Here is a 13,451-nt window from a genome sequence, read left to right as displayed (position 1 = left end):
GGAAAGAAGCATTTATTGTATTGAAGTATGTAATATATGTTATGCTATGTCTTGTTTGAGTTATATGGAAGCAGGATTAATTACTTCAATAAATAAAATAATTTTTAAAAAATTATTCCGGGTTTCAGGCATTTACCATCATCATCGTCATCACTGGGGGTATCATGTACATGTGGGCTCTGCTCTCTGGTCATGCCTTGTCGCATTCCTCAAGAACAAACCACAAGAGACCCGTGACGCAGGCCCGTGTACTCTATCGCGGGAGCGGGGAATTCTCGAATCATGCCCATAATCATTTTCAGACAGACAGAGATGGCCAGACTCACTCTCTGAGGGGTGTGTATCGGAGACAGAGCATCGAGGTCGGCCATCGGGAATTCCACGCCTTTCCTTTTGAGTTCTTCGTAAATATGAACCACCCCGGTTAAGTCTGGGCTGCTTCGGAAGGCATCGGCCCAGGCCTAAAAAAAGAACAATACACAACCAGACATACAAGGACTGTTAAAGTGGCTTTCGCAAACATCAGGCAGTCTTCCCTTAGGAGTCCCCAAACTCCTTCGGCAGTTTTGACCTTATCATTCTTTCTTAAGCGTGAGAACTACCGTTAAGGTTGAGAGCCAACCACTGAAATCGAAAGCATAATCACCGGCAACGTCTTTTTGTTATGTCTGACAGCCGTTTCTCTTCTTGCCCAAGGACTCGGGCTGAGTGATAAGACAAGCAGGGGGGAAAAACCCTACAATTTAAAAACTACTGTGATGTTGGAAATAATAAAAAATTATATTATAAAAAAAAACAACTACTGTGCGACATGCAGACGGGTTAGGAGTTCTGGCCGTGCTTTACCTTGGCCGTTAAAAGCAAGCTTGAATGGGAACAAAGTGTTCCCGGAAAGCCACTCTGACTACGAAAACTCCTGAGGGGGGTGGGGGTGGTTCTGTATTTGCGGCCAGCGGCCAGACACACCTTGTTGTGTGTTCTGCCCTCGTTTCACAGACAGAGAACCAAAATGGAACTCTGGTTTTAAAGAGCAGGAGTCCAGTCGCACCTTAAACGCTAACAAAAACTGGGGCAGGGTAGGAGCTTTGGTGAGTCACTGACTCACGAAGGATCTTCCCCTGCCACAAATTTTTGTTAGTCTTTCCGGTGCTCCTGGAGTCCTGCCCTTTTCTACTGCTACAGACAGACTAACACACCTGCCCATCTTGATCTCTCTCTTATTTTAAAGGCCTCGATGAAAGATATTGGGAGGAGTGCCTCCTTCCCTAGGTCCCTGTAATGATTTCATGTATCGGTGTGTGTGTTTCTTTAAATGTTTCGTTTGACTGCAGTAATGTACGGAGAGTGATAGAGGGAGACGAGTGGGATGTGACTGGCTGATGACTGAGAGTGTGGGGGGAGAGATGTCTCTGAGGTGATTCAGTGTTTTAGAGAGACGAGTGTGGAGAGTTGTGGAGAGAGTTTAGCCTGTGTGGCTATGAGCGATAGAGTTTAGCCTGTGTGGCTATGAGTGATAGAGTTTAGCCTGTGTGGCTATATGAGAGAGAGAGGATGACTTTTGGTGTCTGAGAGACTGCGTGTGACGCGAAGCTTTGACAGTTATATTTTCTTTCTTCAACAACAGTTAAAAAAATTACCCAGAAACCTATTTTGTTCTTTATTCAATAAATCATTATTTGTTTAAACCTATCCCAGCAATCAGAACAGTCCTTCCTCAGGGCCACATAGTCCTCTGAAATGCCCAGACAGGGTCATCCTACCAAAATGGGGAAATTTGGAATTTTTAATTCCTGGTGGCAGCAGATATCTACTAAGTTCATGTACACAGAGTGTGTTTTAAATGAGAAACGGTCTCCCCAATAAGCGGGACGCCACAGTCTCTGTGCGCCAACCATGATCTTCAGGCAGCCATCTTTTGGCTATCCCATCACTCAGGGCGGCCCGGCTGGCACGGACCAAAGCCCAGGCCTTTTCCATTGTGGCTCTAGCTCTGTGGGATGAGCTCCCGGAAGAGGTGAGAGCCCCCCCCCCCCTTTTTTCAAGCAGTGCTGTGGGGCCTGCCTGTTTGCTAGGGCTTTTGACAGGCTTGAATTAGCAGGAACCTTTTAAAAGAGGTGCAAGGGAGAGATTGGAGTGGTTGTTGTGGTTTTAACTGGAAATGTTTGTAACTATTATTATTGTTAGCCCCCTTGAACCACTAGGAAAGATGGGATGCAAATTTTTAATAAATAAACACATGAAGTTGCCTTATACTGAATCAGAACATCAATCCATCAATATCAGTCTTGTCTACACAACAGCTCTCCAGGGTCTCAGGCAGAAGTCTTTCCTATCACCTCCTGCCTGGTCCTTTTAGCTGGAGATGCCGGGGATTGAACCTGGGACCTTCTGCATGCCAAGCAGACACTCTCCCACTGAGCCACAGCCCCTCTTGACAGTTCTCCAAGGTTTCAGGCAGAGGTCTTTCCCATCACCTCCTGCTTGGTCCTTTTAGCTGGAAATGCTGCCGAAGACTGAACCTGGGACCTTCTGCATGCCAAGCAGATGCTCTACCACTGAGTCACAGCCCCCTCTTTATAGCTCTCCAGGGTCGCAGGCCGAGGTCTTTCCCATCACCTCCTGCTTGGTCCTTTTAGCTGGAGATGTTGGGGATTGAACCTGGGACCTTCTGCGTGCCAAGCAGAGGTTCTACCACTGAGCCACAGCCCCTCTTTACAGCTCTCCATGGTCTCAGGTGGAGGGCTTTCCCATCACCTCCTGCCTGGTTCTTTTAACTGGAGATGCCGGGGATTGAACCTGGGACTTCCTGCATGCCAACCAGATGCTTTTCCACTGAGCCACAGCCCCTCTTTACAGCTCTCCAGAGTCTCGGGCATGATGTCTTTCACATTACTTCCTGCCTGGTCCTTTTTAAGTGAAGATGCCGAGGACTGAACCTGGGACCTTCTGCCTGCCAAGCAGAGGCTCTGCCACTGAGCCACGGTCCCTCTTACAGCTCTCCAGGGTCTCAGGCGGAGGTCTTTCCCATCACCTCCTGCTTGGGCCTTTTTAACTGGAGATGCCGGGGATTGAACCTGGGACCTTCTGCATGCCAAGCAGAGCCTCTACCGCTGAGCCATGACCCCTCCCTAAATAGGGCGATAGTTGTCCTCTAAAGCAAACCTAAGCTAAAACAAGGTTTGTAAAATAAGTCCACTTCACTGGACCAGCAAGTAAAACGTGAAACAAAAAATTACACTGTGAATCAAAGAAAGCCAAACCACAAAATAATTAAGTCTCATTTACTGATAGACCGACGTCCCCCCTTTTCAAAATAAGAAAAACCCAATAAGGTTTTTGCACCAAAACTAATCACCAAGGCAAGAAAACAACAGTTGAACAACATTCCTCTGAGTACAGCATCAAAAACCGAATGAATGAATGAAAGAGCCCACCTACAGACCTGAATTAGGGCCAGAACTTTGTCCTGAACGATGGTGGGAGGGTTGTTCTTAGGAGAGATGAGCTTCACCAGGACCCCATCTATGAAGTCACGGTTGGCTACCAGGACGTGAAAGCGATGGCCACAGTTCTTCACACAAGTTTCCAGTACCTACAGGAAGGGGTAGGGGGGGACATGGACTACGTTACAGGTGAAGCACAGCTAGCTGAGTAACATCTGAGTAGAAGCTTGCCTATCTACCTCCCCTGAGCGATTGAGGGAGTCTGGGAAAGCAAGCTATGATGCAACAGCAGCACTGGAGGAAGCAGCAGGAGACAGCCAGTCCCTTGCAGGCCTGATAGAAGCCCTCCGGGGGCCTAATCCGGCTCCCGGGCCGCATGTTTGACACCCCTCCTAGACTGTGTCTTCTGAAATGGCCACCTAGACCAGGTTTTCGCTGTCATCTTCTCTGCACCCTTCCCTGCGCATCAGGGGACCTGGGCAGCACCGCTAAGGGCCCGGATTTGGCCCAGAGGCCTGCACTCACTGACCGTTTCACCACCCGTTTCTCTGTCTCCGCTCACCGTTAGAGCCAGCATCACTTCTCTGTAGTTCTTGTTCCCGTTCAGCCTCTTCTTGAGCGCTCGGATGGCATCCTTGGGGCTGAAGGAGGGAGAAAAAGAGTCACCGCGATTGTGAGACAGTCAGAAGTATCTTCCAAGCTCTCAGTATTGCAGGTCCAGCTTTAGATTACCCAAGCGACAACTGTTTTGAGCCACAGAACTTGAAAACACCTATACCGATGGTTCTTAAAAACTTGGGATTGTATAAGTCCCCCAGCACAACAGTAAAAGATGATGATGACGATGATGAAGGAGGAGGAGATTGGATTTACACACCGCCCTTCACTCGGAGTTTCAGAGTGGCTTACAAACTCCTTTCCTTTCCCCTCCCCACAACAGACACCCTGTGAGGTAGGCGGGGCTGAGAATGCTCTTTCAAGAACTGCCCTTGAGAGAACAGCTCTGACAGAACTATGGCTTGCCCAAGGTCATCCAGCAGCTGCAAGTGGAGGAGTGGGGAATCAAACCCGGTTCTCCCAGATTAGAGTCTGTGCACTTAAGCACTACACCAGACTGGCTAGGGGGTGCACTTAACCCATACACCAAACTGGATAGGGGATTCTTGCCCAAGGGATGCACCATATTTCTATTAGGAAGGAGCAGACGAGCAGTAATACCACAAGAGACAAGAGAGATGCATTTTAAAAATGTGTCATACTCATATTTATGTGGTTATACGAGCATCCTTTGCCTCAGTAAAGAGCAGCAAGAACACAGAAAGGTTTTTAAAATTGTTGAAAAACTGCTCCAAGGATTGGGTTTGGGAAGACATCTCGACGGCATGACTGGCACTAGCCAATCAGCACTGACGGATGGCTTTTGCTGCAGAATGGTAGAACTACTCCCTCCCACCCCATCCGTGTTTAATTCTCAAGAGGAAAAGATACTGAATACTGAATAAGGAGGGATAGTGCTTTCTAGACAACCCGGATTTTCTGTAAATGTCATGGCAGTCACTGAACTCATGTGCAATGCTCCCTCTAAGATGCGGAGTCTTGTGAGCAAAAATTCTACTTTGTGAGTGACTGGCATTCAAATTGTGAGCAATCGATTTGGCCACTGCATAAATTAGTTTACTCTGGAGCCATCCTTCTGGAGCTAAGACAAAAAGGTGTGCACTGGAGGCTAAAAAACTGTGAGCTGGCTCACACTAACTCAGTTTAGAGGGAACACTGCTCGTGTGGGCTCCTATAAGCTGTAACACCTGCTAATTAATTAATTAGCGTATGGCATTGTGTGTAGAATAGCCAGGAGATTCTAAGATTGTCAGGCAGCCACAAGTTTGTTATCAGGGGATTGATCCAGGGTCCCAGAGAGCTCTGAAAGAACTCCGACTTGCCCAAGGTCACCCACCTGGCTTCACGTGGAGGAGTGGGGAATCGAGCCTGGTTCTCCAGATTAGAGTCTGTTGCTCTTAAGCACTACCCCACGCTGGCCCTCTGTAACATCTGCTGTTCAGTTGGCTCATTTTACCACATGTAGTGGCATTGTGAAAGATCTAAGAAATATTGGGTAATGGTACATGAAATCTTGCAAAAGGTACTAGGGACGGTAGTACCATTTACACCAGAGACTTTGTTGTTGAATATTCTAGTTGTAACACTCTGAACGGGCTCACTCACAGGAGGGTTCCGCCTCCATCACCAGGTGAACGTGATTCTCCAAAAGGGAGACTGCCAATGTTTTATGGAACCTTTTGCACCAATGGCAGCCACTTTATTGTGGTACCCGTTACCAGCGTTCCCTCTAACCTGAGTCAGTGTGAGCTAGCTCACAGGTTTGTAGCCTCTGGCTCACACATTTTTGTCTTAGCTCAGGAAGGATGTGGCTCCGGAGCAAATGGCAAATTGTGCAGCGGCCAAATCGCTCGCTCACAACTTCAACGCCAGTACCTCGTAAAGTAGAATTTTCGCTCACAAGACTCCACAGCTTAGAGGGAGCATTGCACCTGCTCTCAAACTTGCAAGCATTCCTACAGACACAAACTAGGGTGGGGACCACCGGCCCTAGTGCTTTCTGGGCGGCTTATGACTCAAACCCCACAGTATTATTAGGGTTGCCAACCTCCCGGTGGCGACTGGAGATCTCCTAAGATTACAACTTATCCGCATACAACAAAGATCAGTTCCCCTGGAGAAAATGGCCACTTTGGAAGGCGGACCCAATGAAGTCCCTCCCCCCAAACCCCGCCCTCCTCAGGCTCCGCCTCCAAAATCTCCAGGTATTTCCCAAGACAGAGCTGTTAGGAGCCATGCCGTAACTACCAATTGACAATCGCAAGCAAGCCCAAAGAGTCATTCATATGTGGAATTCACTGCTGCAGGAGGTGGTGGCAGCGACAAGCATAGACAGCTTCAAGCGGGAACTGGATAAACATATGGTGCAGAGGTCCATCAGTGGTTATTATCCACAAGGGATAGAGCGCTGTGTTTGGAAGAAGTGATGCTCTGTCTTCTTGGGGCTTGGTGGAGAGCTTCTGGAGTTCTGGCCCAGCTGGTGAACCTCCTGATGGCACCATGGTTTTGGTCACTGTGTGACACAGGGTTTTGGACTGGCGGTCCTAACAAGCTACGCGTCTGGGGGCTGCTTTCATACCTAAGACTCAGTTCCCCGTTGTTGTTTTTTACTCAGCTTTGGCAGCAGCCGACAAAGCGTTCCAAGAAGGTAAAAGGTAAAAAATTCTTATACACTCTTAACCAGGCCCAATCAGCTGCAGTGTCCAGTAAAAGTTTAAAACTGTTACAGTGTTTCTCTAAAAAAATTGGAGACAGTGAGGATTTCTACCTTAATTAGCTTGCTGTGTGAGAGATCTCTTGTGGGAGAAGCCTCTGAGGAAAATGGCGAGTTGGCAAAATACTTATGAAGTCCTTAAAGGTAAAGGTTCCCTTGCTCGAAAGCCAGTCGAATCCGACTCTAGGGTTGCAGTGCTCATCTCCGTTTCAAAGCCGAAGAGTCAGCGCTGTCCGAAGACGTTTCCGTGGTCATGTGGCCGGCATGACTAAACACCAAAGCGCACGGAACGCTGTTACCTTCCCACCAAAGTGGTACCTATTTAACTACTTGTAATTTCTTGCTTTCGAACTGCTAGGTTGGCAGGAGCTGGAACTAGAGACAGGAGCTCACCCCGTCTTGCGGCACCCGGGTCTTGAACTGCTGAACTACTGACCTTCCACAGCCTGCAGTTCAGCGTCTAAAAAAACGTCCTGTGCTCGATAAGCTTGATAAACTATGCAGTAATTGCTATTACCAAAGAAACTGGATCTTATCAAACAATAAAACCTTAAAAGTCCTCGGAGCTCCACATAAGCATCTGTGCCGTTTATCGCCCAACCATCAGGAGGGACGCACAGAGGGGGGGGGGAGAAACCTAAATCAAAAAGTAGAACAACCTAGTCCACTAACAGCAAACCGAAAGTCACTTTCAGTGCCTTCATCCAGCCCAAGGTTCCACTCCATTACCCACAAGAAAGAGTTTCTTGCTTAGGCATGAGATGCCATATAATGTGCTGACAGGAGAGTTGAGCAACCCAAAACACCATTCCGTGCAGAAGATACGTTTGAAAGCCACCATCTCCTGTGGACCTCCAAGACCAAGAAGAGGCCCATCTGACACAGACTCTCATAACAGCGTCAAAACCAAGCCCCTCACCGCCATTCTTTTTTAAAAAAAATTATTTATTTTAATATAAAAAACTGCAATACAAAATGGCGACTCTCTGTCCACAGTTATACAATGAATAACATAATAAAAAGTCTATATTAAAAAAAAATCACTTAGGAACTCTAGGCTAACCAAATACCAATAATTTGTATTTGGCTTTAGAAATGGTTTCCCAATCAAAGGTTGTCAATGTCTATTTTATCTAAAATGGGGTACCAGATATTTAGAGGATTAGAAAAGTCACTCTCATTTTGATTATTGGAATGATAAATTGAAAAACTGTCCAACATAAATAAATCCCATACTTTATACCACCACTGAGTTATATTTGGCACCTTAGTATCTTTCCAAAACCTTGCAATTAGAACTTTAGCCGCTGTGGAAAGAATACTGATTATTTTTTTGACTTTTTCAGGAGGACCGTCAGAGGGCCACAAACCGAGGAGAAGAACAGCCGGCGAAAAAGGTATGTTGTAGTTCGTTAATTTGTGAATGCAGTCTATTACTTGAATCATAACAGCGTCAAAACCAAGCCCCTCACCGGCATTCTTAACACTCACCCTTCCTCTGTTTCATTGATGATATCGCATATCTCCATGTTCAGCGTCCAGTCTTCGCTCTGCAGAGAGCCATCTGTGGCTTTTTCTATAAAGCAGGGGGGGGGGGGGCAGAGGTTTGTTAACTCACTTGCAGATTAAAAGCCAACGTGGACCCCAGAAACTGGTACTAGGCCAGTAAAGTGCCTGGCTGCATCCTGGAAAACAGGAATTGTGTCTAGGCAACTAAGAAAAAGGACTCAGAAACTGGAAGAGAGTTGGTTTCTGGTCCCTTCCCCCCCATTTCATGCTCACAAAGCGTGCCAAGTGACTGCACACTGAGATTAAGAGTCTGTCGGACAAAGGAAATGTAGCAAGACTCTTGTCCCAAATCTGACACGTCTTAAGTGCTGACATGGGGGGACGACATACTGTCCCATAAGCAGGGGTCATTTCCTGCAGGACTGCACAGGAGCGGACCTCCGGCAGTAAAGAGCCCAGGGGGCGGGCACATGCAACAAGCCCCACCCCCTGCTCCTAGCAGCCCTCAGTCAGAGCAAGAAGCAGCCAGATAAGCTGAACAGCCCCCGGCCCAGCCCAAAACAGTCCAGTGGCACCTTTAAGACCAAGTTTTATTCAGGTACAAGCTCTCCCTCCTCTGAGAGGACAGATCTGCACATCCCTCCCCCCAATAGCTAGCAATCCAAAACAGTCCAGTGGAGCCTGAGCGGTGGGTGTTGCCTTCTGACACACTTCCGGTGATGTCGGCGGGTGTGGCATATGCAAACAAGTTATGCTAATGAGTTATGCTAATGAGGTCCTGCACCTCTTTTTCTACGAAATGACCCCTGCCCATAAGTCATCTTTGTCATTTTTTTAAAAAATAGAATTTTTCTTCTTCACTGCAGCCCCCAAAGAGGAAGGGGGAAAAATGACAACATTAACAACAGTGCTGGCAAATCGACAGATAAGCCTCTAGGAAAGGTTTCCAAATATCTAAAAATACGTCCACGTGCAATGGTCGTCTGTATGTGATACGTTCAAACGTTGATAACACAGTAAGATTCTCTGTCCACTGGATTACTGGAGGTGGGCACTTCTCTCTCCAGTCTTATAATGCAAGTCTTTTAATAACAGTAAGGGCATGGAGGGTCCATTTTGTTGACCATAAGTTATGGCATGAATTAACTCGTTTTTGTACATAGATTAAGATGGGTCGCCCATGTCAGTCTGTCTGTAGCAGCAGAAAACAGCAAGAGCCCAGCAGCACCTTAAAAAACTTTTTAAAAAATCATGGCGGAGGGTGAGTTTAAGCTCATACCCAGCCACAAATTTTGGTTCCGTACATCACCCTGCCAACAAAAGTCCGCATGGTCAAAGCAATGGTATTCCCAGTAGTCATGTATGGCTGCGAGAGCTGGACTATAAGGAAGGCCGAGCGCCGAAGAATACATTCTTTTGAACCATGGTGCTGGAGAAGACTCTTGAGAGTCCCTTGGACTGCAAGAAGATCAGATCAGTCAATCCTAAAAGAAATCAACCCTGACTGTTCCCTGGAAGGCCAGATAATGAAACTGAAGCTCAAATACTTTGGCCACCCAGTGAGAAGGGAGCCCTCACTGGAGAAGACCCTGATGCTGGGAAAGATTGAAGGTCAAAGAAGACGGGGACGGCAAAGGATGAGATGGTTAGACAGTGTCACCGATGCAATGAACATGAAATTGAGCAAACTTCAGAGGACGGCGGAAGACAGGAAGGCCTGGCGTGATCTGGTCCATGAGGTCGCGAAGAGTCGGACTCGACTGTGCGACTGAACAACAACATGTATTTTAGCTGTTGTTTTAATCGATCCATCAATGTGTTTTTGTTTGGCTTTGATAGTTTTTAAAAAGGGGTTTTTATTACAAACATTTTCAATCTGTTTTCATTACATTTTATTACAACCAGGGCGAGGGTGTTCTCGGCAGTGGCTCTTCTCTGGCGGAACGCGCTCCCAGAGGAGATCAGGGCCCTGCGGGACCTTACGCAGTTCTGCGGGGGCCTGCAAGATGGAGCTGTTCCGCCAGGCATTCAACTAAGGAGCTGCCAGGAAGGGGGGGGGGCTGCCCCCTGTAATCTTCAAAGCAGCCTGAGCCAGCCGCATGATATTAGATCGGGATCGACCACTAGGAAGGCACTGGAGTTTGAGCGTCATCCCAAACGTAATGCTAAACTGTTATCTGTTTAATGGTCTCTGGATTATGATCTGTTAGCACCTTTTAATGTTGTAACTGTTAGATGGTTTTATGATCATTATACTATTTCTTGCTGTTTTTATGCTGTCGTGAGCCGCCCTGAGCCAGCCATGGCTGGGAGGGCGGAGTATAAATTTAAACACATACATTTTCAATCTCTCAGCCACCTTGGTGGCCTTGGTGAAGGCATAATTTTAAATTGTTGTTGTTGTTCTGTTTTAATGTTATGCACCCAGCTTGTTAAATGGCGTTTGGTCCTGTCCCTGGTTTGTCACGACACCGGAATGCTGGAAGAGCCTGCGTGGTGTTGTGCTTAAGAGCGGCAGATTCTAATCTGGAGAGCCGGGTTCGATTCCCCACTCCTACTCCTCCACACGCAGCCTGCTTGGGTGACCTTGCGCCAGCCACGGTTCTCCCGGGACTCTCTCGGCCTTGCCTACCTCGCAAGGTGATCGTTGCGGGGAGAGGAAGGGAAAGGCGGTTGTAAGCTGCTTTGAGACTTCCTTAAGGCATAGCAAACTAGCAGATAAAACCCAACTACTCTTGTGTAAGCATTAGCTGTTGGTAAGCCTATAGATCTTACAGCTCTCATCAACTACTCGCTGTAAGTTCTTACAGACCGAGACCTGGCTGGTTTCGAGAGAAATTGGCCAACTGTTAACTGCATGCACCTGGCAGCCTGAAAAGGGGGCAGGCTGGGGACACTCTCCTCATATATGCAGCCACGTGGAATCTCGGCCGGAACAGGACTTGATGGATGCTGCTAATGCAGAAGCAACATTTTCTCCCTCAGCCTGGAATGACAAGTCACTTTCAAGGAACTGCCTACAGTCACGAAAGGACTGTTTTTATTATGTCTGTAAGCCAGTGTTCTAGCTGTTATCTGTCAGTGGCTTCCCTTTTCAATCTTGCTATTGTTTGTGCTTCAGAGTGGTTTCTGCTTTTGCAAACGTTCTATGGCCAACCACCTCTGCTTCTCCCTTGCCCCGAAAGCCCCTTGCTGGGTTTCCCATAAGACTCTTGTCAGATCTCGGACGTTAAGCAGGGCCTGTACTTGGATGGGAGACCTCCAAGGAAGTCTCTGCAGAGGAAGGCAATGGCCAACCACCTCTGCTTCCCCCTTGCCCCGAAAGCCCCTTGCTGGGTTTCCCATAAGACTCTTGTCAGATCTCGGAAGTTAAGCAGGGTTGGTACTTGGAAGGGAGACCACCAAGGAAGTCTCTGCAGAGGAAGGCGATGGCCAACCACCTCTGCTTCTCCCTTGCCCCGAAAGTCCCTTGCTGGGTTTCCCATAAACCTCATCAGATCTCGGAAGCTAAGCGGGGTTGGTACTTGGAAGGGAGACCACCAAGGAAGACTCTGCAGAGGAAGACAATGGTCAACCACCTCTGCTTCTCCCTTGCCCCGAAAGCCCCTTGCTGGGTTTCCCATAAACCTCATCAGATCTCGGAAGCTAAGTGGGGTTGGTACTTGGAAGGGCCACCACCTAGGAAGACTCTGCAGAGGAAGACAATGGCCAACCACCTCTGCTTCTCCCTTGCCCCGAAAGCCCCTTGCTGGGTCTGCCATAAACCTCTCATCAGATCTCAGAAGCTAAGCAGGGTTGGTACTTGGAAGGGAGACCACCAAGGAAGACTCTGCAGAGGAAGACAATGGCCAACCACCTCTGCTTCTCCCTTGCCCCGAAAGCCCCTTGCTGGGTCTGCCATAAACCTCTCATCAGATCTCGGAAGCTAAGCAGGGTTGGTACTCGGAAGGGAGACCACCTAGGAAGGCTCTGCAGAGGAAAGCAATGGCCAACCACCTCCCTTGCCTGGAAAGCCCCTTGCTGGGTTTCCCATAAACCTCATCAGATCTCGGAAGCTAAGCGGGGTTGGTACTTGGAAGGGCCACCACCTAGGAAGACTCTGCAGAGGAAGACAATGGCCAACCACCTCTGCTTCTCCCTTGCCCTGAAAGCCCCTTGCTCAAGTTGCCTTTTGTTGGCTGTAACTTGAAAGTGTTTCAGATGAACGCTCGTTTTTATAGCTTATTGTTTTTTATTTAACTTTGTATTTCAACATAGCCACCTGTAGGGTATAAAAATTTTAAGATTTTTTTTTTTTAAAGATGCTTTGGCTTTTCCTGAACTCTTCTCCGAGATGGCTTCGTAGGCGGGGATGCTTACCTAAAGACAATTTGTGCTCACCATTAAATTTTCATGTGAACTTGTGCCACTTCCTGGCAGAGGCAGCACAATGCTGCTCCATTAACAACCCCCGCATGCGCATCCACCCCCGCCTGCAATTATGGAAGGTCACCGGGCCTCGGCTACAGACACCAAAGGCTCCGATCAACGCAATACGCTTAAATCAAACGATTGTCCTGATTTCGCAGAGTCTCCGAGAGCCGTCAATTAATAAAACGGCCAGATAATTGCATCTCGTCTCGGCACGGCCAAATGCCGGACAAGAGAATTGTTGTTAAGCAGAGCCCAACTTCGGTCAAACTTCAGCCCTGGAAAGAAACACTTGTCAATTCTAAAGTGGGCAGCGGCCGCCACCCCCCTTGTCAGTCTTAAGACCCTGAAGATCTCTTTTAAGGAAAAGTTTGGGTAAAGATACAGAAACGCAACCCGCTTTCGAAATCTCTTTTCGACGTATTTCTTCGAAGCAAGCAAAGGGGGGGCAAGCAATTTAGGCTTGCCAGCAATGTTCCCTCTAAGCTGAGTTTGTGTAAGCCAGCTCACAGTTCTTTACCCTCCGGTTCACACATTTTTGTCTTAGCTCAGGAAGGAGGGCTCCAGAGCAAGCTAACTTATGCAGAGGCTGAATCGCTCACTCGCAACTTTAATGTCACTAGCTCACAAAGTAGATTTTTTTGTTCACAAGACTCCACAGCTTGGAGGGGGCATTGCCTGGAGATCTCCCAGAATTAAAACTGATCTCCAGACCAGTGTTCCCTCTAAGCTGAGTTAGTGTGAGCCAGCTCACAGTT

The 13,451-nt window shown here is 47.8% G+C and overlaps 1 protein-coding gene across 5 annotated transcripts in view; it reads right to left on the bottom strand.

The window, feature by feature from the left end:
• TOM1L2 (target of myb1 like 2 membrane trafficking protein) overlaps window positions 1–8,348 on the bottom strand; it is a 42,743-nt gene extending 34,395 nt beyond the window's left edge. For 4 of the 5 annotated variants that reach the window (XM_015409518.1, XM_015409525.1, XM_015409533.1 and 1 more), the window contains exons 1-4: window positions 8,266–8,345; window positions 4,006–4,084; window positions 3,443–3,592; window positions 327–461 (exon numbers count right to left, since the gene is read on the bottom strand). In XM_015409518.1, coding sequence (XP_015265004.1) covers window positions 327–461; window positions 3,443–3,592; window positions 4,006–4,084; window positions 8,266–8,303 — 402 coding nt within the window. In that variant the 5' untranslated portion in view covers window positions 8,304–8,345. Of the gene's footprint in view, window positions 1–326; window positions 462–3,442; window positions 3,593–4,005; window positions 4,085–8,265 lie in introns of all 5 variants that reach the window. The other variant, XM_015409549.1, reaches the window with a different exon arrangement.
• Between the last annotated feature and the right edge of the window lie 5,103 nt (window positions 8,349–13,451).

This window comes from Gekko japonicus, unplaced genomic scaffold (genome assembly GCF_001447785.1).
Source record: "Gekko japonicus isolate JY-2015 unplaced genomic scaffold, Gekko_japonicus_V1.1 scaffold103, whole genome shotgun sequence".
Taxonomy (NCBI): domain Eukaryota; kingdom Metazoa; phylum Chordata; class Lepidosauria; order Squamata; family Gekkonidae; genus Gekko; species Gekko japonicus.
Note: the sequence above shows the minus strand (reverse complement) of the source record. Positions and strands in the feature narration are given on the sequence as shown.